Source organism: Mustela lutreola, chromosome 13 (genome assembly GCF_030435805.1).
Source record: "Mustela lutreola isolate mMusLut2 chromosome 13, mMusLut2.pri, whole genome shotgun sequence".
Taxonomy (NCBI): domain Eukaryota; kingdom Metazoa; phylum Chordata; class Mammalia; order Carnivora; family Mustelidae; genus Mustela; species Mustela lutreola.
This window is the reverse complement of record NC_081302.1, coordinates 1101012-1128550: the sequence shown is the minus strand read 5'-3', so window position 1 is coordinate 1128550 and position 27539 is coordinate 1101012. Positions and strand designations below refer to the sequence as shown.

The 27539-nt window shown below is 55.3% G+C and overlaps 1 protein-coding gene across 2 annotated transcripts in view; it reads right to left on the bottom strand.

Moving 5' to 3' along the window:
• TUBGCP3 (tubulin gamma complex component 3) overlaps nt 1-25028 on the bottom strand; it is a 65702-nt gene extending 40674 nt beyond the window's left edge. For both annotated transcript variants that reach the window (XM_059143779.1, XM_059143780.1), the window contains exons 1-7: nt 24819-25028; nt 14591-14698; nt 11084-11151; nt 6584-6661; nt 4889-5106; nt 2675-2847; nt 612-730 (exon numbers count right to left, since the gene is read on the bottom strand). In XM_059143779.1, coding sequence (XP_058999762.1) covers nt 612-730; nt 2675-2847; nt 4889-5106; nt 6584-6661; nt 11084-11151; nt 14591-14698; nt 24819-24894 — 840 coding nt within the window. In that variant the 5' untranslated portion in view covers nt 24895-25028. The remainder of the gene's footprint in view (nt 1-611; nt 731-2674; nt 2848-4888; nt 5107-6583; nt 6662-11083; nt 11152-14590; nt 14699-24818) is intronic.
• Nucleotides 25029-27539: the final 2511 nt, after the last annotated feature.

Genomic DNA, 27539 nt, shown 5'->3' with positions numbered 1-27539 from the left:
GTAAATATATCAAGAGTTGAAAGTTAACACTAGAATTTCAATTATTATTGTTCTCAATCATTTGTACTTTCAGTTAATTCTTAGGTTCCAACACACGGAACTTAAAAGTGACTAATACACCATCAATAAAGACAAAAAGAAATTGTGGGACACAAAGGCACCAGGTGCCGGCAGGGAGATAAAACCTCTCTGTGGAAGTGTGAGGCTCGAGGGGCACCTCCCTGAGGGGTGACTGGAGCCCCCAGAGCGGCCTGTGCCCTCAGCCACCTCTTCCAACAGCCGGAAGCTGTAGAAGGCTGTGGGACAGCAGGTTCTGGAAGGTGAATGCAGGTCAGAAGAGGCACCTTATCGGGAACCGTCTGTCTACAGCTGAGATGCCAAGCCGTACCAGCCCTTGGGGGCCTCTCGGACACCAGCACACAGGACGCAGGGGGCAGATGAGGAAGAAGGTCCCAAACACGAGCCCACGAGCCCACGAGCACACAGGGAACCGGACACTGGGCCCTGACCACGCAGCCGACCGGCAAACCGAGCTCCGGCCCAGTCACCCTACCCCACCCCGTCACAGCCTCCACTGCTCGCGCGGGGCTGGCGGGGGCCGCTTCCTGCACCTTGGCCTCCACCGTGTAGCGGTTCTCCGCGCTGCTCATCTTGATGTTCTTGCCGTCTATGCCCTGGAAGACGTACAGGATGTCTCTCACGAGCGCTGCCTCGGTCACTTCCGCAGCACCTGAAAGACGGTTTTCGTAAGAAAGTAATTAGCAAACAACACATTTTAAGTTGGAATAAATTTTAGGACGCGATTAGTTTTACATTATGCATGTGCAACCACACCAAAATTTTAAAACCAAAAAAAAAAAAAAAAAAAAAAATGAGCCTACGATGGAAAAAGTATGAAGTTCTAAGAAACAAGAATTCTCTAAAAAGGATATGGAGAGAAAGTCTTAAAAAAAAAAAAAAAAACACAAAGGCAGTGGGGCACACGGCTGGCTCGGTCGGTGGAGCATCCTCTCTTGATCTCGGGGGCGTGTGTTTGAGCCCCACACTGTATACAGAGATGACGTAAAAATACAGTCTTCAATAAAGAAAGAAATGAACACACAGCAGCATGTGGGGACCTAATACACAATCCAGGAGCGACACGCACAAGAAGGAGCAGCGCAAGTCCATCAGGGAGACGGGTGACGCTTTCCTAAGACGGGCGTGCAGAGCTGGGGGCTACCCAGCGCGCAGACAGACACAGGTCCGTCCTCAACCACATGAAGAGGAGTGGAGAGAGCAGCGAAGTTAGGATTTCCATGAACCCTGAACAAAACTAAGTCAGAGTTCAGATGTCACCCAATGGCAAGGAGGCAATGCCCAGAAATTCAAGTCATCAGTGGGAGGAAAAATGCAGCATGTATACAGTCCAGGTCAGCCCTCCCAGAACCAGGGCAGAGAATCCCAAGGTGAGGACAGGTCCGTATCTCAGTCGTGGAGAAAATACTCCGTGAGCATCGGCGACCTCAAACTGCTGGTAGTACTGTACAAGTGTCACCCACCTGTCATTACGGACCACTCTGTCTACTTCTTTCCATCGATTACCATGAGAGAAGTAGACACACCCAGCTGTAACCGCGGGTGTCTGCGCCCTCTAGGGCGCCTAGTTTTCCTTGGTGTATCAGACCAGGCGCACACACACTCAGCAGCATTATTTCTTCCTGAAGAACGGGCCTTTCGTTGTTACGAACGTCCCTCTGGCCCTGGCGACACTCCTGCCACGGCCTCCTGCCACGTGATGTGCCGACGAGGCCACCCGTCTTCCTGCGGTCAGCGTCTACGAGATGCATTTCTTCCAACGACCTGCGTCCTTACATTTAGAACACATCTCTTCTGAGAGTACGTAACTGTCTCCACAGAGTTTCACGTCCTTTAAAGGAAGCGTCTAGTCCGTCCACACTGCGTGAGGCCCCGGACGCGTCCGGCTGCACCTGCCGCCGCAGCTGCCTGCCCCTCGCACGTCCCTCCTGCTCCTCCGGACTGACCGGCAACACCGTGACACCTTGTCATGTCAGCTTTCACATTACACAGGCCTGAAGAGATCGGAAGCCACGGCCAGTGAGCATCGGAGAAGAGCACTCTTCCCGTCTGGGCGCCAGCCACCCAGCCAAAGCCTCCCAAGCCGTCCCGTGTTACAGGACGGACAGAGGCGGGAAGTGCGGCTGCACAGGCCGGGCTTCACGCTCTGGGCCGTGTTCCCAGGTGCACACAAGACACCCCTGGCCCTCGCCTTCTCCGTAAGCAAAGACAGCAGCCAGAGGGACTTCCGAAGCTGCCGGGGACAAGCGGACAACGCAGCCCGTCCTCTGTTCCCAGACACTCATGTTCTGAACGCTGCTACTCACACGGCTCTCTGGAGAGAAACTCATTTCTTTCGGGATCTAGTGGTGTTTTAAGACCCTCCATATAGCCACTTAACCATCAAATAAATCTTCAAGAGGTTTCTCCAATGTCCCAGGCACTGCCAAACCTCCCAAGGCACGTGAGACGATACTTTGACTCCGAACCTCTCATCATGAGAACCCCCACCACTCGACAATTGTAAGCAAGGACTCCTCATCAGTAGTTTAAGATGAGGGAAGCATAAATTCTAAATATGCAAAGAAAATCTACATTAAAGTCTATCCTTACTCACCACCTGCGTCCCCTTCCCTCCTCGGTCTTGTCATGTTGCGAGAAACCGCGTTCGGGAGACCTTTTGAGGTAGTGGTTTGTGAAGAAGGCTGGTTTGCAGTCAGAGTCCATGCGAGACGTGACCCCAACTGCTGCCGCAGACCGTCCCCTACTCCGGGCGCATGATGAGGCTGTCTGAAAGAAGAAAGAGCATTTCCTATCTCCAAACACCGGGGCTGCTCACTCGAGAGACAAACCACTCCTAGAAATTCTGCTTGTATTACTATATCGGATTCTGTAATGTTAGAAATCTGGGCTGGGCGAGTGATGTCGCCCTACCCAAGTCCATCAGCTGATCAGTCCGGGGGCTCTTTGGGGCCTTTAGGCTGGCATTCAGGCTCTTACTGGCACCTCCCACATACTTCTTAGCGTAAAAATCAAAATCTATTTGGCTTTTCTTTACAAACAGGTAACATACATTACTGAAACCACTTTGAAATTCGCACCTAATTTTGACTTCAAACTTAACCAGCACTGGGCAGACCCCAGGAGTTAAGCGTCGGGAGCGCTGCCCTCTCTCTGCATGAGCACTCATCTCCCAGCATTTGCAGTGTTCAACACAAAACAAAATATCACAATTTGCAATTAATTCCAAAAATGTACAAATGTAAAGTCAAAGACAAAAGCAAAAAGGTCAGGACAGCTTTTGATGATTTGGAGAACAAAGCTGTTCTGTGAGGGGGCGCCTGGGGGGCTCAGCCGATGAAGCATCTGCTCCAGCTCAGGTCATGATCCCGGGGGCCTGGGATCGAGCCCCGCATCGGGTTCCCTACTCAGTGGAGAGTCTGCTTCTCCCTCTGACTCTGCTGCTTCCCCTGATTGTGCTCGCTCCCTCTCATTCTCTCAAGTAAGTAAAATCTAAAAAAAATAAAATAAAAGCTGCACTTTGAAATTCTAAAAACCCAACAGCTGATTTCTGAGGACGTATGTTTTGACACTTGCAACGAAAATACCACTTCTCAGGACTGCAGCACACAAACGAGCCTCCACAAGGCAGACTGATTCACTCGGTGCCACGCGGACAGCCCCATCTGTCCCCACTGACGCTGCAAGCAGTGAACAGCCCTGTCTCTCTTCTAGCTTCAGTGGGAGAAGTCCTCCATAGTACTTGTCCAACTACGACCTTTAATGCAGTTCCAGATTTAAGAAAAAAATTCTGAAGGACCATTTCAGTTCACAGTTCTCTACACAGTTTTTTTAGTATCAGGACAATTATTTCAAATTCTAAAGCAAAAGTGACAAAGTCTGTTGACTCTTTTAGCCAGAATACACGTCAGAGAGTACATCTCCAGAACCTCTTCTGCTATCTTTCTGGAAACCAGACGGCATGTGTAATCCACGTGTGGTGCGCACGTTCGAGGTTCTAGGGCCGTGAACCTAACCATATTTCCATCACACATGAACTTCCCAGAAGGCCACGGTCATGCAGAACACACGCAACCCCGACTCTCTAGACACTGGTCTGGAAAAATACCCACTTTATGACAGTCAGCTTTAATGTGGTTGCCAGGAAGGAACCATGCACAGAAACACGTAAAAAGACAAGAAGAGCAAAGTTTTGAGTTTACTACTCTATGAGCAGCGGTTCCACTCCCAAGCACAAACTGTGTCCCCAGAAAACATGGTGAGATGTGACAGCACGCCGGCCGCGTGCTCCTGGAGCTCCCCCTCAGCCCCGTACAGCACCGGGCGCCGTGACACCCGGTCCGCAGGAGAGCCCAGCACTTGAGGACAAGACAGCTTTATTTTAGCATAACTTGTCTCTTCAGTAATTCAGCAAAGAGAACAGCACGCCTCAGTGAAGGGGCCGATACCCACGGAGAGGTAAGTGCGGGAACACAGCAAGGAAATGTCTGCGAGTCACTGCACAACGACAGGCCCGTCCTGTCACTCTTCTGCCCGGCCTCTGCTAACACGTACTTGCGTTAACAGGGTGAGAGCAGACCAGACATCGTCACGGTCAACCACAACTAGAAGTGCAAAGAATTCCCACTGAAAACAGTTTTTGGAAAGAATAAAATCCTAGGAGGAAGCACATCAGATACAGTGCCTAGAACATTCACGGCACACACGAGGCTCTACAGAGTTTCAGTGAACACACAAAACGCCTGATCAAAGTCTGAGGATTCTTCCGTCTCTACTGGTTAAGCGATGTGCGTGTGCAAGCTGGATTTACCCTGGAAGGAGACACTGTGGCGTTGGGGTCGGGCCATTTAAGGCGTACACACTTATGCTGCTGACGCCACTGCTTCCCAGGCTGCCGGCGCTCTGGGCCGACTGGGTGCTGCGGTCCTGGTAGTTCAGCGGCAGAGTCTGAGGCCTGGCGTAGTAGTAGGGAGTCGAGTGAGCATCTCTTGGTAACGCTTGTGCAAATAACGCGGCATAGGCGGAAACCTGGAAAGGAAAGAAAGACACAGGGGGGCACCTGGGTGGCTCAGTGGGTTAAGCCGCTGCCTTCGGCTCAGGTCATGATCCCAGGGTCCTGGGATCAAGTCCCGCATCGGGCTCTTTGCTCAGCGGGAGCTCTGTGCTTCCTCCTCTCTCTCTGCCTGCCTCTCTGCCTACTTGTGATCTCTGTCTGTCAAATAAATAAATAAAATCTTAAAAAAAAAAAAGAATAGAGACACAGGGCCGCCTGGGTGGATCAGTTAGTTCAGCATCCGACTCTTGGTTTCAGTTCTGGTCGTGACCTCAGGGCTGTGGGATCAAGCCCTACATTGGGCTCCACGCTCGGTGTGAAGTCTGTCTGTCTCTCTCTCCCTCCCCTCGCTTCTGTGCTCTCTCTCTACCCCTAAAATAATTAAATAAAATCTTAAAAAAATACAAAAATTACAGAACACTTCCCAAATCCATAAAGATAACATATATTCAGATGTTGGTTCTGTAATCAAGTTGGTACTCAGTAGCAATAATTTGTTATACTCTGAAACATGGCAGAACCGACTCACCGCAGAATGTTTTCTAAACTCCAAAACTGCCACATGGTCTGACAACTGAACACATTCTACAGAATCCAAGCACACTAAAACCCAAATGATTACTCAAATGTGTCTGCAGGGGTGGCACTACTCTAAAATCAAAACGCGCTCGTTACTCACACGGAGGCTTTTGACACAGAGAGCCCCCCTGGGAGGCACGCGGGTCCTGCAGTAGAGCAGCCCTCGCAGCGGACACCGTGGGCAGCCCGACAGCTCTTCTGGACACCGCACAGGCCACAGACTGAGTCCGCGTGACAACACAGTTCACACGGGCAGGACAGTTATCAATGCTCGTGATGATATGTGAAGACCCAAGAAAACCTGAAAGGCCTCTAACCCACACAAAACTGCGGCATGCTCCTGTCGGTAACCTGTGAAATCCGTTTTCCCGCTCTCGTCCACAGACACGGTCACATCTGAGGAAACGACCCAAGTGCGGAAAAGTGAGTACCCGCTCTAAAGAAAGAGGGGCACCTGGGGACTCAGGGGGTGAAGCCTCTGCTTCAGCTCAGGTCATGATCCCAGGGTCCTGGGATCGAGCCCCACATCGGGCTCCTCTTCGCCCAGTGAGGAGCCTGGCTGTCCCTCTGCCTACCACTCCCTCGGCTTGTCCTCACTGGCTCTCTGACAAATAAATAAAATCTTTTAGGAAAAAAAAGAGAAGAAAATCTCTTGGCCTGCCATGAATGCCAAGAAAACTGGACAAGTTGTTTATTCTCTTATCATTTCCTTAAGCACAGAAGCCAATTCCTGTCAAAACTTGGTATCGCTGTCCCACAAGACCCTGGGATCTCGGCCTGCCTCGGCCCCTCCCACCCCCGCGCAGGCTCCGCTCCGACACTGAGCGGGTCCGAGGAAGACAAGGCACAAGCTGCGGAAACAGAGCCTCTCACCTTGTTCGGCTGCTTGCGCGGATCTTCACTAAGGCTTAGCAAGAGGTAGAGAATTGACCATTTATTTTTCAAAACTCCCTGTTTAAAAAGAAAACATTACAAGAACAAGTTAGCACTACTTTCCAGTTTTACCTACCGCTCTCCTAAATTACATTTCCGAACTAGAAACGCGTTCTTTTAATTCGCATGATCCCGAGTCTAAGGGCGCTCATTTTTCAGGGATCGCCGACAGCACTGCCCACTAAGTAGGGCTGGAAATAGCGCTCTCGAGGGGTCCTCCCCCGCTGAAAACGATTCCGTAGTCCCTAATGAGAACGTTTGTGAACCACCCTATTCCGGATTCCAGATTAACTGCAGTTCCCCCTTAGAATAATTTTTAGAATAACCAACTTCCTAAACATAGCAAGTATTAAAAAAATGCCATCAAAGAACAGGTGACTGCTTCCCACCCCACCCCCACGAAGTGCCACTGGCCATAAAAGAGCATTGCAGGAAGAAAGAAAAAGCACCTGTAACGCACACGCTGTAAGCCTCAGCATCACGCACACCTACACCCAAGGTCCTGAAGGAGGAGCTGCCAGGACAAGCTCAACGCCAGGTTTCTGTGGGAGGCCGCCTTCGGGAGCTCATTCGCTCCCAACAGTCTCTGGCCGCACCCGGACACCCCCGTCAGCAGCAGCCCACCCTCCATGTGTTTCTTCCTGGATTTACAGAGTGTTTCTCCTCTATTCATACGGCCTTCCCTTTGGATGCACAAGCTGGAATACGTAAACACCTTTTCTTTACAGAACTGCAATGGCTATGTTCACTTTACACAAGTTCTTCATTATAGAAAATACGCCTTGGAAGTTTCGTAAAAGAAAAGGCTCATCTCAGGTATTTAACTTATTTTTTTTTTTTTTAAAGATTTTATTTATTTATTTGACAGAGAGAAATCACAAGTAGGCAGAGAGGCAGACAGAGAGAGAGAGAGGAGGAAGCAGGCTCCCTGCTGAGCAGAGAGCCCGATGCGGGACTCGATCCCAGGACCCTGAGATCATGACCTGAGCCGAAGGCAGCGGCTTAACCACTGAGCCACCCAGGCGCCCTCAGGTATTTAACTTATGATCTAACTTAAAAAACTGATTTACTGGGCTGCCTGGGTGGCTCAGTGGGTTAAGTCTCTGCCTTCGGCTCAGGTCGTGATCTCAGGGTCCTGGGATCGAGCCCTGCATCAGGCTCTCTGCTCAGCGGGAAGCCTGCTTCTCCCCACCTCTCTTACTGCCTGCCTCTCTGCCTCCTTGTCATCCGTCTGTCAAATAAATAAAACTCTTTAAAAAAAAAAAACTGATTTACACGTAATTTTCCAGAAATAATAAGCTCACCAGCCCCAACAGTCCTCACTCTGGTGGCAAAGAGACAAACCAGCAGAGGCCCCCTGGCGGGACACAGAACATCTCGGACCTGGGGTGGGGGTCACAAGTGGCCCAACGCTTACAAAAGGACCCCAGAGAGGACAGGGTCTCCTACAGAAACGGGCGACGCATGCAGAGGAGGGAGCAGGACGGCCTTTTCAGGGAAGCGGATACAGATGAACCCGGCTAACGCCAGGCAAGAGCATGGACACTGGGAATGGAATGAAGCCTCAGACAAAGGGGTCTCCTGTGTGGGACCAAAACGTGGGACAGCAGGAAGCCCGCAACGGCCTGACTGCACCTGCCGACAGTCCCTGGAGGCTGGACTGCGGAGACAAGACGAGATGCACAGGAAACTGCAGTCATTCGGGAGGACTATGACAAGGACAAGTCATTCGGCCAAGGGCAAGGCAGGCACACGGTGACCTAGCATCTACCCAGACAACCTTCACAGCCCCGTGCGCAGGCCCCGGGCTCGCGGACCCCACGGACACAGGAACAAGGCCTGAAGCCCGTCTGCCCACGTCCGAGGGGCCGCTCCTCACCGGATCCCATCTCCTTCAAGGGGGCGGGCAGTCAGCTAAGGGCGCTGCCGCTGCAGGAAGCCCACGGGGGACGTCCTCCACTCACGGCCTCCTGCCGTCGGCGCACCCACGTGGGGACACGGGCTTCACTCTTCGCCCCACAAACCACAGAGCCAGAGGTGAAAAGCTAAGCGACCTCCATCCCCGAAAGCTGGGCTGCAAACCGAGGCCTGCCTGACTCCCGGGGGACCGCGGAGAGGCCCGCCTGCGCGGAAGCACAAACGAGCCCTGGGAGGCCGCGGAAGGGGAGAGAAGCGGCGTCAACGTGACACTCAGCTTCTGGCTGCGCCTTAACAAACCAGGTCAAACAAAGGTCCAGAAAAGGAAAATGCAGAGGAAAGAGCAGGGTGAGCCTGGACAGCAGCGAACGGCCCCGGGGCTGTGAAACAAGAAATACAGAAGGGCCCTTCGGTGCGGGGGAGAGGCCCCCCCAGTGGCGGGGGCTTTGGGAAGGCAGCACAGGCTGTCCTGGTGCAGCACGTGTCCCAGGGTGGACCCACCGCCCTGGCCTGGAGAAACCCAGACGACACACAGGGCACAGCAGAGGAAGCTGTAGAAGCGTATGGAGCTGGGCACCAACACCCCAGCAAGTGGCGCCTGTGCAGGAGGCGCCCCTGTCAGCAGAACAGCCTGAGGGGCGAGCGAGGCAGGGCCCTGCAGAGGGGCGCGCACCGCAGGGAACGCGGGACCCCCACCCGCAGGCAGGCCCGAGGGGCTGGAGGACGCCGCTCCCCAGAGCCAGGGAGCAGGGCATGGCGGTGCCGGGGCTGTTGAGCCAGCGCCAAGCTGCCGCCTGGCAGGAGTGGAGAGCAGCGGGGCTCACCGCCCGGAGCCCCATCAGCCCCAGGGGGCCCCACGCAGAGGCCCTCAGGCCCCCAGAGCCCAAAGCAGCGCACAGAAGGGGGGGCGATCAGCGGGCACAGCCTCAGACGTCTTAGATGCTTCTGACCCGCTTCAGGCCCTGCTACCTAGCATCTGACATCGCAGGACCCCGACTCCGGCGTGAACCTCAGATGCACAGCCTGAGCCCAACGGCAAGAGGATGCACGAGGCCCGGGAGACCCGGAGGGACTTCAGAACCAGTGGCTGTGTGAAGCGGCTACTACCCGACGTGCAGCGTCAGGCGGCACTCATCCCTCCCGACCAACGTCACCCCTGCACAGCTGGCCACCGGCCAGCCCTGACCCTCCACCTGCCCTGTGCCACCCCTACCCCGTGCCCCTTTCTCCCGGCAGGGACCACGGCACACTCGCTGCGCCTCTAGCCAGCTCGGCGACATCGAGACTGCCACCGGGGAATTCCGGGTCCCCGTCCCCAACCTCACTCCTGCCACGCCCCGAGTCCTGCCCGCGCCTCACAGGACGCACAGCCGAGAAGGGCCCTCAGTGGGACGACGGAGGAAATATCGACGGCAGACGGGACGGCTGCTTCTCTGCGGTGTCCTCCTGACCAGCCTGGTTACGAGCGGTCCTGCCGCATCCCGGCACCGCCCGTCTCCTTTCAGCCGCGCAATGAGCCCCGCTGCCTGGCTGTCAGCCCCAGGGAGCCGGCTGTCTCAACACTGTCTAAGAATGAGCAGTCAGCGTTCCAAACACAATTTTGGAAAACCACCATTTTAAATTAGAAATAAAGAGAGGGGCGCCTGGGGGGCTCAGTGGGTTAAAGCCTCTGCCTTCGGCTCAGGTCATGATCGCAGGGTCCTGGGATCGAGCCCCCATCGGGCTCTCTGCTCAGCGGGGAGCCTGCTTCCTCCTCTCTCTCTCTGCTGCCTCTCTGCCTACTTGAGAGCTCTGTCAAATTTTTTTTTTTTAAATCTTTAAAAAAAAAATAAAAGAAAACAAATAGAGAAACTTGAAAGACGAGTTCAATCTCTAAGAGGCTTAGGCACAACTCAGTAAAAATCACTGTACTCAAAGAGCCAAGCAGGAAGCTTCTGTGGCCTCTCTTCTCCGTGACGGGGGAGGGGAGAGCTACATGAGCTACACTTCCGTCCCGGCAGAACACAGGACTCTCACCCCCGGTTAATCTCTGCGTGTACAGGAGAGCAGAGGCTTCTGTTTAGGGGAAGAAAAGGTTTAAAAAAAAAACACAAATCACTTGTGGGCAAGTTATCAACATCCAATCACAAAATGTTCAAAATCAAAATTTTTTTCAGTTATTCACTCGAACGGCCCCGATCAGGGCCTGATCCCAGAACAGGAGCACGGATCTAGAGGACCGGCACTCGGTGTGATGTGTGGTGAAGACTCGCACCAGTGTGCTCCCTCCCCACGAGGGAACGGAGCCCTCTGCCCCGGGAGCTCAGCCGTCCCTAATGCCCATGACTCTCCCCACACGGCTTCCATCGACTTCATTAGCAATGTACCATTAAATCCATCTAAACCTTACTTTTAATGTTGGAAAGCTCTTAAGAAGCAAACGCAATCTACTGTTAGAAGCCACCACTCAACGCAGACAAGTGGAACGCGGCGCCCAGCCCCCAGAGCGGCCCGCCGGCCGCGGCCCCGCAGGACATGCTGTACCTGTGAGTGTAACTTCCTGTGCAGCTCCGAGAACAAGGCAGCGTCCGCCTCCCGTCTTTGCCGGATAACTGGAAAGTGAGCACAGAAAAGGAGAAGGTTAACCGCGTACACCGGAATCCGTCTACGGTCGTTTCGCCCACGGAAACAGGTAACTGACGTCTGCAAAGAATCCCGAGCTTAAGAGTCGAAATAACTCGCCAACAGGTAACGTTCCAGCTCTGCAGACTCAGTCCGTGCCTTTAATCTCTCTGACATTTGTAAATCTGGACAACACGAGGCTGCAATCAGAGTTTACGAGAAAGTTGGCCGAAGTAACAGAATGATGGGACCTTTGGGTTCTATCTGCAAACATCAACAAGCGGTCCGGTGAGGCCGAGGACAACCAGTTTGACTCCTCAGCGACTCCCTGGAGCGAGACGTAGGTGAGAACGCCGTGGCAGTGCTGAATCCAGACGGCAATGAGTGAAGCCTTCACAATGGCCTGACTCAGGACCGCACGCTGCCACTGTTTCTGCGGACACGGAGCAGACACCAGTAAATGTCTTCAGACGCCTGCGCTACACTCACTGGCTTCCTGGAAGCCAAAAACAAGCCAGGTGCCCGTGCTCTGATCCGTTCCACAAAGGATGAGGCCACAGGCTGGGCCCGGGCCCCGAGGGAGGAGACCCCACGCACCCACACCTGCCACACCGCACACAGCAGCTGTGCGCGCGCCCGCCCCGGAAGAAGAGGTGCCACCTTCACCACCAAGCGAACAGCAGCAGGACTGCTGTCTGGAGATCTCATCAGCCAAGGTCACGGAGCTCTAAACGCTCCAACCGGTTTGCAGAAAGACAGTAACTGGCTTGCCGGCCGATCCTTTCTCATGCACACCAGCTGGGAATGGTTCTTGGTATCACGTTCCGACCTCACGAACCACAGACCAGAGGTTTTGTCACCCCTGTCCCATCTGCTCTACCAAGTTGTCCTAAGAGCAAAACTGCCTTTAAAGGGTATTGCTACAAAATGCTTTCAACTAAGATAATGCAATTAAAATTCAACTAATTTCCTTTTCAAATATACAAAAATACTCCAAATAAATACAGTCATTAAGTTAAGCAAGAGATGTTCTTTCTATAGAATGAGACCGACACTAATTCACACATGCAAACAATCACAGAACAACAAAACTGTACATAACACAAATAAAAATAAACAGAACATTCACCAGAAAATGTTTTATCTGTCAGACTGCAAAATGAATCTTTACTTACAATGTACCCCACTCACTAATGTGAGAAATTCAGAAATCATTAGGTGTTAAATTTTGTCACACATGATCAGTTTTGCAACAGTATAAAATGTGCTACTGTTTTGTATTTTAAGTCCACCATATAAAATGGAAAATGACTTTTGTATTATTCCAAAGGACAGAACTACCTTAATTCAATCTACTGAAGACTGTACTCAAGTATCAAAAAGCTTCTATGTAAGATTTAATGAAACCGGGAAGTCCGTGGTGACCATGACACGAGAGAAACATAAGTAATACTGCACTGCCGGCAGCTGGGCCGCCTCAGACCCCGAGCGGGTGCTGACAGCGTGGGGTGCCCAACAGAGCAGCGGCCACCTGGTGGGAAGAGGCAGAAAAGGCGTGCTGCGTCGACACACCGGTCTGCGAAACCGCAGAAGGTACACACACCCCAACTATGCAGGACCACAGCTTTCTTCTTAAAGGAGATCCCAAGACTTCTTTGCAACATCCACTCCAGCAATGTCACTGCCTGTCCTGTGACTCTGAGTTCAAACTTTTTCTACTCAATGAGCCAGCAAGTAGGACACTAGTTTCAGACGTAGCACTCAACAACTCGTGGGCTGCGTACCACGCCCAGTGTTCATCACACCATGGGCCCTCCTCACTGCCCGTGATAAACTGGATTATGTGTTCGCACACATGCGCCCCAGGAGGCCTTGAGATGCGAATCTGCAAAGGGAACGGTCTGTTAACACAGTTCCTGGTGGCCAGAGATGTCACTAATCATCCAAAATGGAAAATAATCTAAAGTCCGAAATACTAAAATCATCCGAGATGTGATAGTGTTACAGCTCCAGGAGAGCGGGGCTCTTATGTTCAGCTTTACAGACAAGAAATGTAAATAAAAATAAGATTTTAGGGGCGCCTGGGTGGCTCAGCTGGTTGGGCGCCTGCCTTTGGCTCGGGTCATGATCCCAGAGTCCGGGGCTCAAGTCCCGAATCGGGCTCCCTGCTCAGCACGGACTCTGCTTCTTGCTCTGACCTTCCCCCTCTCATTCCCTCTCTCTCAAATAAAATTTTTTTTAAAAAATAAGATTTTAGAGGTTAACAGCAGGATCAATCCTCCATTTGTGTCCCTCCCCTAAATAATACATTTCGCTCAGTAACACCAACGGAAGGGTCACTTCAGGGCTGTGCCGAGGAGAGGACGGCCAAGCCAAGGTACCCGAGTGGCACCACCTCGCCAGCAGGGCCGCCCCCCCGAGCTGGGCTCCACAGCAGGGCGTGCAGACCACGGGTCAAACGCAGTAAAGGACGCACCAGCTCGGGTGACTAATCGACAAAGAAGGGAAATCCTAGAAGGCATCATTACGGGTTTGCCAACGCTGAAGTCAGTCCGAAGCCCATTTCGTCCAGGCAGTTCAGAGCCAGGCCAGGCCTCAGCAGGGAGAACGCGGTGACCTTCATGGCAAGGCCTGCTTTCTGGCAGCCGAAGCTGGGCTCGGACAGCCCGGAGAACCGCGAGGAGCCGGCCTCCAGAGAAAAGCCACCCTCCAACGGGCACAAGAGAAATCTGCCTATGTGGACCGCTCTGTGCAAAGCGCCGTCCCTCACACAGTGCCGGGGCCCCACCTCGCACAGAGAACAAACACGTCAGCAACCCAGAGCTAATAAAGGAAGAGCTTTCTTCTCGAAGGTAATGATGTCTACGAGAGCCTTCAGTACAGCTCAGAATGAAGATGCTCACAACTTCTACAGTACCAGAAGTCTGGATGCGGACAGCAGCAGAGGCTACTGTGCCGCTCCATGGCCCCTGGTCAGAGGGGGCGGAGGGGGCGCGTAAGCCCCACAAGCAGCAGGATGGTCCGGAGCTCGCAGCCAGCTTCATCGCCCGCACCCGCACTATGTTCTAATAAAAGACACAATTAAGTTGTCCATATTTTTCTTTAAAGATTTTATTTATTTATTGGACACACCGAGATCACAAGCAGGCAGAGAGAGAGGAGGAAGCAGGCTCCCGGTTGAGCAGAGAGCCCGATGCGGGACTCTATCCCAGGACCCTGAGATCATGACCTGAGCCGAAGGCAGAGGCTTAACCCATCGCGCCACCCAGGCACCCCTTGTCGATGTTTTTAATACATGTTTTATATACACACTAACAGCACCTGTAATTACACCATGCCTGGAACCACACGTCTGCACACGTGTGTATGTATACGCACGCACACAAGTTCAAAAATCCTACACACTGTGACACCGAAAAAAATACGTACGTTCTTTCTTGATTTTTTCCGCTACAAGAAATTCGTCTCTCTCGACCGTCGGGGCGAAGTTGCTGCCGATGACGCGCACGGCGTACTGGAACTGCTGGGCCACGTCAGCTGCAAGGGAACAGGAGATCGCAGGTCACTGGCGCTCAGGGAATGCGCTCGCCGCCTGGCGTCAGGTGCGGATCGCGGACCTCCATGGAGCTCCCACCTCGCTCAGGTCTTCCCTGAGCAGACAGAGGAGCTCGTAAGAGACCAAGGCACATGAATGAATAAAATACGGTCCCCGAAACCACGGAAAGGAGACGGCAGCAGGGCCACAGTGTGAAGAATCCTAGGAGACAGACGGTGACCAGCGCCGGTCACCACAAAAAAGGAGCAGGTAGAGTTGCAGACCGAGCGCGGCCCTTGAGAGGCAGGCGTGTCCCGGAGAACCCCAAGACATTCCAAGATTGACTGGATCCACAGACGTGGAGCACCGAAGGGGATCTTGAGAATCAAAGCACACTGGCACCCCGGATCGGGACGGCGGCTTAACCACAGACGTCTGCCTCCACTCCCGCCGAAAACCCCACTGAGCATCAAGAATTCTGTTTGTTTGTACAAAAGCAGAAACCCACGGGGCAAAGGAAACAAGGCGGAAACCACAGCGAAGAGAAGTCAACCAGTGTGAGGAGCGGGAGGCTCCAGGTCCAGTGTCCGCTGGAGGGGGGAAGGGCACACGACACGAGTGCCAACAGGAAACCAGGGAGGCTCCAGAGAGGGGGACCTGCAGCCTCCCCCGCGCGGAAGGTGTGAGTGACCTGGGGCAGACGAGGTCGGGCGGGAAGTCCGGCTGGAGAACAGAGTCCCGGGGCCTCTGCCGCTTCCCGCTCACCCAGACGAGCAGGGAGGACCTCGCCCAGACAAACCACAGAGGATCTGGCTGGACACGAGGACAGCAAAGGACATGAAGTAGAAGCAGCAGACTGAACAACAGACCCCAGCCTCATTCCCAGGCCCCGGAGTCAACATCCTTACAGGGTAACAGCAGCAACAGCCCTACCTTTCCCTGAAGCACAACCACCCCGCAGGGCGCATCCCAACCTACATCCCCCAAACCACGAACACAACGAAACCCCAGACAGTCCAACAGGCACCATGGGCAAAAATGCCTTTCCTCCATCATCAGAAAAATCAGAGGACGAGCAAGGATGCACACCTGAGCAGCCCAGAACCAGGCAGGCCTTGCCAAGCCCAGGTGGCACTTACGGAAGTTTCAAACACACGGGGAACACTCACCAGGACAGACTAAGCTGGGGGTCACAGAACAAACCTTATTAAATACAAAATAACCAAAATTACTCGTAGTGTGTTCTCCACGAGGAACAGAATTAAGAATTACACTTGAGATCAGTAACAGAAAAATCCTCCCCCGTCTGCAAGACAATCAACATGGCCCTACATAGCACGACAGCCAGAGAAAGTCTCAAAGAAAATCAGAAAACATCTTGAACTGAATGAAAATGGAAACACAACACATTAAAATATGTGGGGTTCAGCTGAAACAGTGTTTGGGGGAAAAATGTAGAGTATAAAATGCTTTGATTAAAAAGGAAGATGGGTCTCTTGGGGCGCCTGGGGGCTCCGTGGGGTGGGCCGCTGCCTTCGGCTCAGGTCATGATCTCGGGGTCCTGGGATCGAGCCCCGCATCAGGCTCTCTGCTCAGCGGGGAGCCTGCTTCCTCCTCTCTCTGCCTGCCTCTCTGCCGACTTGCGCAGTCTGTCATATAAATACATAAAATCTTAAAAAAAAAAAAAAAAAGGAAGACAGGTTTCAAGTCAATAATCTCGGCTTACAGAATAAAATCTAGAAAAAGAAAAGCAAACTAAACTCAGACCATTAAGAAATAATAAAGATAAAAGCAAAAATCAATGAAATTTACAGAAAAAATAAGAAAAACAAAATCAGTGAAACCAAAAGCTGGTTCTTAAAAACTGGAATTGAGAAACAAATTTGTGATCAAGAAAAGACAAACATAAATTCAGGGATCAAAGTGGCAATACTGTCGCTGATCCCACAGAAACTTCTGAAAACGAAGGTCAGGTCCCTTCTGCAGCCGCCGGCCTCAAGGGGCAGGTGCACCATGACGCCCAGCAGGTAAGCATGGGCCGCGTGGCGTCTGCCCAGCCAAGAGGGGAGCCTGGGAGTGGGGAAGAGCTCCGGGCAGAGGAGACAACTGACAGACATACCTCAGCCAGGCAATCCAGGTCAAGACCGCAGTGACCACGTGACAGGCGCCCTGACACCATACACCCCAGATATAAGGCGATGAGAAGGGCACTCTGGACTCTGGGGCCTTCTGCCCAACAGACAGAATCACAGTCTAGTTTCGAGCGAAAAAAACACCAGCTAAATTCCAACTGAGATGTTCTGTAAAGTAACTTTCAATCCTCAAAACTGTCAAGGTCATCAAAAAAATAGTGATTTTTAAAGTCTGAGAAACTATCAGAGCCAACAGGAGCCCAAGGAGACAGGACAGCTCAAGGTCACACGGTGCCTTGCAGGAACCCTATAGGAGCAAAGCGACATCAGGCAGTAGTGAGGAAATCTATGGGAAGCATGCAGTGACTGCGTTGAGAGAGTCCCTCACTGCACGACCTACCATCCTAATGTAAGCCGCCAGTAACGGGGGAGGTCGCAGCACAAGGGGACGCTCTATGGCAGTCCCCATGTCTCTGTAAATTGAAACTCATTCTAAAATTGAAGTTTACTCTTAAAAACATACTGATTCTAAAGATTTTTTTTTAAAGATTTTATTTATTTATTTGACAGACACAGATCACAAGTAGGCAGAGAGGGAGGCAGAGAGAGAGGAGGAAGCACGTTCCCTGCTGAGCAGGGAACCCAATGGCTCGATCCTGGGACCCTGAGATCATGACCTGAGCCGAAGGCAGCGGCTTAACCCACTGAGCCAGCCAGGCGCCCTAAAAACATACTGATTCTAAACCCCATCTTTCACCAATCAGGATGTATCGATCTGGAATGGGGCCATGGTATCACCATGTTTTCAGGGGCGCCTGGGTGACTCGACTCTTGACTTCAGCTCAGTCATGAACTCGGGGTCCTGCGACCAAGCCCCGAGCTGGGCTCACGTTCGGCTTCAGATTCTGCCCTCCTCCTCGGTCCCACCACCTCCCCTCGCCCTGCTCACCCTTAACAAGTAAAATCTTTTCTTAAAAAACAGGTTTTTAAAGCTGTTTTAAAAACCTTAAAGAATAAAGCAAATTAAATGAGGGGGTGATGGGTTTCTTTTCCAAACTCAGAAAAGAATGTCGGCACACAGCATACAACATATACAAGAATCAATGCAAGCTGTGTCATAGGAAGCATAAAACATGAGCCCACAACACTCTGAGAGGGAAAAAATCCAACAGAAGACATCTTTGTGACTTAGAGTTAGACAAAGATTCTACATAAAATACCAAAATCCTAAACCATAACAAGATGTGATCACTGGAGTCCATCCACGATTAAACTCTTGCTGTGCAAAGGACAATGTTAAGAGAATGAAAATACTCAGAAAACATTTGCAAAACACAGAAAAGGACTTGAATCCAGATGCACAGAGAGAGAGAACTCTCAAAATGCAGGAAAGGGGGGGGAAGAAAACAGTAAAAAAAAAAGCAAAAGTTCCCAACGGACAATTCACCAAGAAGATGAACAGCAAGGACACACAAGACAAGAGGGTCGAAGACATTGACCGTCAGGTGTCCGAGGCAGGCCCCTGGCCAGGGCGGCCTCCGCCATTAAAAGATGGCGCCTGGCTAGTTGCCAGGTGAGGATGGCCGCGTGAGACTCAGCGGAACGCCCAAAGAGGACGGAAACAGCATTGGTTGCCAGCGAAGTTGTTCGTTTAGGTGCACAGCCTGATTCGCTCGCTCCTGTACCCTGCTCGCTGATTGGTCATGTAAGCGAATATAAGTGTGTCGACTTGCGGAAATAGAGAGAGAAGATGCATCCGAACCAGGGTTCTCGTCGACCTTGCGGGCCGAGGGCGATAGTCAGGGAAACACAATTTATTTTTTTTGTAAAGATTTTATTTATTTATTTATTTATTTGTCAGAGAGAGAGAGAGAGAGAGAGCGCGCACGAGCGGGAGAACACAAGCAGGCAGAGAAGCAGGCTCCCTGCTGAGCAAGGAGCCTGATGCGGGACTCGATCCCAGGACCCTGGGATCATGACCTGAGCTGAAGGCAGAGCCTTAACAAACTGAGCCACCCAGGCGTCCCAGGGAAACACAATTTAAAGCCACAAAGAGCCACCATTATTCGTCTGTTAGAACCGCAGCAATAAAAACCACCCGGCAGGGAGCCCTCCCGGGACTCGGTGAGCACGGAGCTGGCACCGATGCTGATGCTGATGTTGATGCTCCGCAAAACATCCCGGCAGGGTCTCTAAAAGCTACGCATGCGTTCTCCGTGAGCCAAGCAGCCCCACGCGGGGGATTTACTCCACAGCCGCCGTTCACCTGAAGGGGTCCCCTCGGTAGCTCGGTCACCACATCCCACTCTTGCGCCCTGAAATTACCCAATTCAGAGTGATCTTTTTAAAACGTAAGTAGTACCATCGCTCTGCCTGAACCCTCCCAACACACCCAGAACAAAACCCAAACTCACCAGGACGGCCCGTCCAACCCGGCTCTTGCCCCTTCACCGAGGCCCTCCCACCCCCTCCGGCCCGCAGCTCTGCCCGTGCCCGGCCACACTTCCCCACCTTGCCCACGCTGGGGCACAGGACGCCTGCGTCCCACGCAGACCTGGGCCGTCTTCCCCCACACCTTCCTGGGGCTCCTTCCGCACGTCACTTGGTTCTCTACTAAATGCCACCTGACCCTCCCGGGCCTTCCCGTCCCAAGCACACCCCGAACACGCACGCACGCGGGGCAAGCACAGAGCACACACTGTGTTCGGGACTCGGGGAGTACGGGGAGAGGAGGCAAAGGAAACAGACTGTTTCGGCGGAAACCTAACATGAGCAAGTGGTTTTGATTTTCTCCCTCCTACTTTCCCACACTTTTAAAGTTTTCTAAGTAGTAAATGTTAATTTTATATCTATTAAAAGTGGCACTGGGGTGCTTCGGTGGCTCAGCTGGTTATGTGTCCAACTCTTGATCTCAGCTCAGGTCTTGATCTCGGGGTTGAGTTCGAGCCCCCCAGCACTGCTCAGAGAGAAACAAAATGTGGCACTGGAAACTACGTGCTTACAAAGGGGTGCCTGTGCGGCTATTCTACTCAAAGACTACTTCAGATTCCCATGATCCTGAGTTCCACAAAAACACAGTTTACTAACAACCTATTCAAGTACATCAGACTAACATCGCTACTCCAAAAGTCTCATTAAGTTTTGCTTTTTCTAACAAACGCTCAAACCTCCTCCACACCAGAGGCGCGCCCCTGCCAGCGCCCCCCCCCCCCCCCGCCGCCCGTGTCTCTGCACAAGGCACTGGTCCCCTGCAGCATCTCACCCTGCCTCCTTGCCGACCAAGTTTGTTGTCTATCTTTCTTGCTGACATCAAACATTTGCAAACCCATCTTACTGTTTTTGAGTAAAACCTACCTGGCTTCCCAGGGCAGCTGCACGGAACACGGACTATTGGCAATTAGCTGTTTAGCCAGCCTAACCATCGAAGATGAAATTGCGAAGTAGCAGACAACGTTCACCACAGATCTCTAGGCTAACACTCCCCAAATCCTACCACACCAGCAGCGGAACAGAGCAGCGGCTAACGAGGCCGTCTCGGCGAGAATCCGAGAAACGAGGCACGGACCTACACAGCGGATCAGCCTGTGGTCAGGGCTGCTCAGAAAACGGGCAGGATCCCACAACGACAAATGAAAGGGGGACCCCATAAAGTGGGCCACTTGGAGAAGGCCTCTCTGAGGAAGCAGCCCTCTGCCAGGAGGAGCCACTCGGCACTACCGTGAGCCACGGTGCGCGACCATGCACCTGATTTCCCAGAGGATGCTGGCGCCGGTGGGTTCGAAAATCCCAATCAGACAAGCTGAAGTCAGTCCGTCGAGACCCAGGTCAGGAGGCCCGGCTGTAGCTCTCTGATGACTGGCTCTGTCCAAGATTAAAAGAGTATTTAACTTTTTTTATTTTTTTAAGCCACAACACACCTCAGGAATGTCTTCTGTTCCCACCTCCGAACCGCTCTGGGCGCCGGCAGCCTGGAAGGGAGGCCAGGGCTACTCCACCCCGCCTCCGAGAAGAGCTGTTTAAGAAGACCCGGTACCAGTGAACTCCGGGACACGGCGTCCGACAAGTCCCAGAGAGCGGACACTGCGCTGACCCCACACGCCCCCCCTAGAACTAGCAGGTGAGGCCAGAGGCAAGAGGCCGTGCCACAGGCAGGGCCAGCACTATCCTGCCTCCACTCAGCTCACAGACAGGGAAGCTGTCAAGTGCGACACCGAAGAACAGGAGGGAAGGACTTCAAGACATCAGGTGCTGGAACCAGAGACGTGGGTCTCCCCAGCTCCCAGAGGAGGGTACTAAGTACCCCAACCCCAGCGCCACTGGGAGCTGAACACACGAGCTCACGGTGCACACGCTCTTCAGCGCAGACTAAGTACTTGAGAAGCATTAGCTATTTTTATGGCTGTTATTAATCTGAAAATGTCATTTCAAGGTATGTCATGTCTACTACCACCATCATAACCACAACTCAACAAAGCACCCAGATCTAACCTCTCAGCAAGGTAATCTGCTCTTCATCCTGTAGATTACACAGAGGAAACAAATTCTCCTCCCCCATGTGATGAGGCTTCTTCTCCAGAAAGAACCCAGAAGGACTCCACGCACACTCAGATCAAAGAAAACTGCACGCAGAGATGCAGGGAGAGGCGCGCGCCGCTCAGGCAAGCGCCAACACCGCCGTTGGGTGCCCTCGAGGGCTTCCCAAGGTGACCAGGGCAGACTGAGCTGACCGGTAAGGCTGGACTCTGTGCCTCAGTGCTCCTCCTGCCTGCAGACGACGCTGCTGTCCTACAGGACTGGCGGACAAGGCACCAGCTGAACCACAGCTGCTTCAGGGCTCGGGAGTCAGCCGCGCCGCGTCCCTCCAGCTCATGCGCTCCCACAGAATCAGCACCCGGAGCCAGGGCCCAAGATTAATTCCGGATAAGCATCCCATGTGGACAATTCAAAGGGACAAGGCACGAAGACTCAGATGCAGTAAGACACTGTTGACACAAACAACAAACAACACAACAAACAACAAACGCACCGCCGGGCAGCGGGGGCCCGTGACCCAGCGGTCCGGCTGACACAGATCACAGGTGATCCCATGCACAGTTCGCACCGAATGAAGCGCGGTGCTCCCACACGAGAACTAAAACACGAACACATTGTTCTGGATCTTTGGTTCTCAGACTGTTCGGTCTCAGGCCCCCTTTCCACTCCGAGGATTAAGGATCCCCAAAAGGGTCTGGTTATTTAGACAGGTTAAACCGAACAGCACTTTCTGTATTAGAAATCTAAATCAGGATTTCTGCATATTAACTCGTTTTAAAATGGTAAGACTACTAAGCACGACTTTAAAATGAAGCCTAAAACTCTGGAATTTCAGTATGTTAATGGACATTGGTGCACATTTCAACATACATTTATTGTAAGTGTCATTATTTTTATAATTTTTATTTATTTAAGAGACAGTGAGCTGGCCCATGAGTGGGGCAGAGAGAGAAGGAGCAGCAGACTCCCTGCAGAGCAAGAAGCCTCACCACGCGGGACCTGACCCGAGCCGCAGGCAGACACTGCACTGAGAGCCGACCAGGTACTCCTGATGTAGGCTGTAATGTCTAGTTAACAGACACCAATTTCCCCAAGTATATGTAATCAGGGAAGACCATAACTTACCGGGAACTCCATCAAGAGCTGCACACCGTTTCTGGAAAATCATGACACCAACAACAATACCACCTGAGGCACAAGACCCAGGAAGACAAGACTCCTTCCTCGGCCTGCCCCGTGGCTCAGGACGCACGCCCAGTGCCGCTATGCAGCAGGGGGTCCCCTTAAGGCACAGGGTACGGTCATCACACCTGAGCATCTGGGTGGAAATACTCACCAAACAGAAACTCCTGTATTTGTGATCTCTTGTGAAACAGTGAATCACAAAGTATGAAAAGGAAAGTTGTCCCCGACAGAGGTGCGACACCGTAACATCAAGAACACTGTTTCCACAGACAGAACGGACTCTCCAAAGACATAATACGGGAAACGTGCTCTGGGAGAGGACCAGGAATGCAGGGGGAACTTTCCCGTCACTGCTGGCAGTACGCACTTCTAGCAGATTCTCAGGCTGGGAAAGGTGAGAAATAATGGTCATACTAAATTTATAAAAATGTCAAATACTATCACACTTTGGTGCTTTGTTTCTGAGGGTCCCTTGAAGCCCACTAGAAAAAAATTTTTAGTACTCTATGAAAACCTGATTCATATGAAACTCATATTAAAAGTGACGGGGGGGGGGGGTGCGCCTGGGTGGCTCAGTGGGTTAAGCCGCTGCCTTCAGCTCAGGTCATGATCCCAGAGTCCTGGGATAGAGTCCCGCATCGGGCTCTCTGCTCAGCAGGGAGCCTGCTTCTTCCTCTCTCTCTGCCTGCCTCTCTGCCCACTTGTGATCTCTCTTTGTCAAATAAATAAATAAAAAAAAAAAGTGACGGTGGGGTGGGGCACCTCAGTGGCTCAGTGGGTTGAAGCCTCTGCCTTCGGCTCAGGTCATGATCCCAGGGTCCTCGGATCGAGTCCTGCATCGGGCTCTCTGCTCAGCGGGGAGCCTGCTTCCCCCTCCTGCGCCAACTCTCTCTCTGCCTACTTGTCATCTAGGTCTGTCAAATAAATAAATAGATAAAAGTGACAAGGAGCACCTGGAAGCTCAGTTAACTACGCCTCCAACTCTTGATTTCAGCTCAGGGCTCGGGTCATGACCGCAGGCCCCTGGGATGGAGCCCCGCATCGGGCTCCCGGCTGGGCTTGGAGTGGCTCAAGACTGTCGCATCCTCCGTCTGTCTCTCTCGCCCCCTCCCCAGCTCCCCCTAGCTCGGTGGGTCGTGGAGTCCGCAAGCTCATGAGCTCAAGCCCCACATCGGCGTAGGGCTTACTTTAGGGGAAAATCAGTAAGTAAACCCAGCGTCAGTTACCGGTCAGCACGGCCGCCCTGGAAAAGCAGCCGTGCCCAGTGTGTGCGACGGGACAGCAGGACAGCAGGAACCCGAAGCCTCTGCGTGTCGGGGAACCAGCACGAGTGAGAACGTGCTCTCAGGGCACCGGCGGCAACTGCTGAGGCTCAGGCCCTGGGCCGAGCCCCGGGGCTGCCCGCGCTCCCGCGCGCGCCCCGTCTCGGTTGGTGCGCTCCCGCCGCCCGCCGTCGAGGGATCACTGAGTAAATAAGCTCTTCCGAAGCAGAGAAAGACGCCGGCGCCGTCCGCACTGCCAAGTCCGCGGTCCGCACGGCGCCGGCGCTCACGGAGGCAGGCGGGTCAGCCGGAGGCGCCTCGGTGCGCCGCGTCCCGCGCTCGGAGCGGCCACGGGGAGGCCTGCGGGTCCCGGAGACGCCGCGGCCTCGCAGTTCCGACCCGGCTCCGCGCAGAGGGCGGGCGGGCGTCCGCGCCGGGGCTGTCCGACCTCTGCGAGCCTCCACCGGCCGCGGCCCGCAGCCCCCAGTCCTAGAGACGCCGGTGTCTCGCCGACCCGCGGCGACGAGCGGGCAGCGGCCTTCGGCGTCCAGCCGCGAGGCGCAGGCGGGAGCGCGGCCCGGCCCCGAGGAAACCGCGGACCCGCGAGGCACCGAGGCGCGCCGCACCCACCCCGGCCTCCCCGCGGCTCGCTCCGGCCCCGCCACCGCCGCCGCGGACTTCCCGCGCCCCCGCGCTTTCCGCGGTCGCGCCCCCGCCCAGCACGCAGCGGCCCCCCCGGACCCGCGGCCCGCCCGGCGGCGTCGAGCCCACGACCCGCGGCCCAGTCCGTCCCCGCGGCGGGGCCAGCGCGTCCGTCCCCGCCCGCAGCGACTTCGCGGACCGACGCGGCCGGCGTCCGCGACCCCCCAGGACGCCCCCGGTGCCCCCGCGCGTCCCGCAGGACAGGCCGAGCGGCGCCGTGTCCCGAGGCCCCGCGCCCCCCGCGCCCCCGCCCCGCCCCGGCCTCCCGGACGCGCCCCGGCCGCGAGCCGCCCGCCCGGCCGCGCTACCTTCGCTCCTGCCCAGGATCCGGCAGCACAGGCTCTGCAGCAGCACGTTCGGGGACTTCTGGTCCGGGGCCGCCATGCTCGCCCTGCGGAGCCCCCGCCCGCGCCCGCCGCCGCACGCCTCGCGGGCTCCCGACGCGCCCGACCGGCTACGGCCCCGCGGGCAGCGCCGCCGACGAGGCCGCCATCGCAGCGGAAGCCGCCGCCGCCGCGCGCCCTTCCCACAAGGCTCCGCTTCTTCCGGCGCCCCGGACGCGGGTGCGCCGGCCTCAGCGTCCCCCGGTCCGCCCGCGCGCGGTCCCCCGACCACAGCCGCCGGGCCTGGAGGGTTCCGGCCCCGGCCGCCCCGGCCCCCGCGGCCGTCGGAGCGCGGAGCCGCCGCACACGTCGGCGCCAGAGGGTCAGCACCGCCCGCCCCGCCCACGTCCACCCGGGGGGTCCCCACGGCCCCGCCCACGTCCGCCCGGGGGGTCCCCACGGCCCCGCCCACGTCCGCCCGGGGGGTCCCCACGGCCCCGCCCACGTCCGCCCGGGGGGTCCCCACGGCCCCGCCCACGTCCGCCCGGGGGGTCCCCACGGCCCCGCCCACGTCCGCCCGGGGGGGTCCCCACGGCCCCGCCCACGTCCGCCCGGACGGTCCCCACGGCCCCGCCCACGTCCGCCCGGACGGTCCCCACGGCCTCGCCCACGTCCGCCCGGACGGTCCCCACGGCCCCGCCCACGTCCGCCCGGGGGGTCCCCACGGCCCCGCCCACGTCCGCCCGGGGGGTCCCCACGGCCCCGCCCCTGCACACACGACGGCCCCACCCGGCGGTCGGTGGCCCGGGTCTCCGGGAGGGGTCAGGGGGCGGCGCCCGCCGTGATCCGGGCCGCAGGGCCCCGACGGCCGGGCTCGGACGGAAGGACGCGAGAGCTGCTGGCCCCGCAGAGCAGACGCGGGGGCGTCGGACACGGAGCCCCGCGGAGGACGAGGCCGCCGCCGAGCCGACCCTGCCCACCCCAGCGCCGTCGGCCGGTCCCGAAGCCCATTCCCGGCCGCGCAGGGGACCGCGGAGAAGGACGGGGTCCCGGACGCCCTGAGACGATTGCGGGGCATCGGGACCTGCCCTGCCGGCGACTGCGGGAGCTCAGCACCGTCGCGGGTGTCCCCGGAGGACTGGGTCGGACGCCCCCGCGGAGAGGGCGCAGGTGGCCGTCGGCGGCCCGCGGGGAGGCCCTGACAGAGGCGCGGCCGCGTGCGGAGGCGGCCCGAGGACGTCTGACCTCTGTCCTGACCCCGTCCGGACTCCCCGTCACGGAGGCACGGGAAGAGAGAGGACAGACGTCACCGTGTCGCGTCGTCGGGCGCTTAGGGGCTGGGGGGGTCCGGCTGCACAGGGTGGGGAACAGCCAGGAGCTGGAGGACAGAAAGACCCTGGGTGCCTCCAGTGTCAGTAAGGACAGGACCGGGCGGCCTGGAGGGCTGGAGGGTGGCTGTGCACAGGTCGGCCGGCTGCCCGGAGCGCTCTCAGGGCCGCCCACTGCCCTTCCCTGATCTGCCCCACATTCCCGAGAGCGCTGCCACGCAAGCTCCGGGCACTGCTGGCCTCCTGGCAGGCTCAGCCAGACCAGTCCCTGCCGGGGAAGTGGAGGGCAGAGGGAGACCACTGAGGCTCTCAGCCTAGAGCCTCTGCCCTCGCCGGTCCAGGCCAGCAGCCAGAGGTCCTCTGTGGCAGCGCCTGCGACCAGCCCGCCCCTCCCGTCCCGTTCCAGCCCCTCACAGATCTCACTCCCACAGGATGATTCCAGATGCGGGACACAGGGACATCAGCTCTTCTGACGGTCTCTTCAGCCCTAGGCGAAGTAGCCGCTTCCTGCCCCGCTCCTCCGAGTGCCTCCCCGCCTCCTTCGACCCCCGTAACCAAGTCCTGTGCCGGTCCCTGCGCTGAAATTGCCGGAGTGGTTTCCGTTTTGCAGACTGACCCCACTGTATAGTTGATGCTCATGGGAATGGTCCCAGGGAAGAGATCCTCCGTGGGGATCCCAGGAGTAGGTAGCTCCCACGCCTGAGCTCAGACATGTTGGGATTTCTTTTTTTAAGATTTCATTTGTTTGAGAGAAAGACGGTATGCGGGGGACGTGCAGACGGAGAGAGAGACTCTCAAGCACACGCTAGCCTTGAGCACAGACGCGGGGCTCGATCTCACAACCCCAAGATCATGACCTGAGTCGAAATCTGGAGTCAGACGCCCAACTGACGGAGCTCCCCAGGCCCCCCGGTTGGGGATCTTTCTGCATGTGAAATCTGTTCATGTCGAGGCACCAAAGCTGGCTGAGAGCAGGACCTGGGGAGGGGGAGCAGCTGCTGTCGGCCACTGTCTTGGTAGCAGGGGTGACACCAAGACGGCAGAGCGGCGGCCCGGACTGGGGTGCGTCAGAAGCCTGGGTATAGTTTAAGGCGCAGCCATAGGGCCACGGAGCTCCAACAGCGGCCCTAAGAAGCAGCTCTTGGTTTTTTTTATTTATTTAAGATTTCATTTATAGAGAGGGAGAGTGCATGAGTGGGAAGAGGGCTAGAGGGAGACGGAGACGGTCTCAAGAAAACCGCTCTGAGCAGGGAGCCCGAGCAGGGCTCAAGCTCCCAACCCTGAGATCATGACCCAAGCTGAAACCAATAGTTGGATGCCTAATCAACTGAGTCACCCAGGAGCCCTTTTTTTTTTTAAGATTTTTTACTTATTTTTA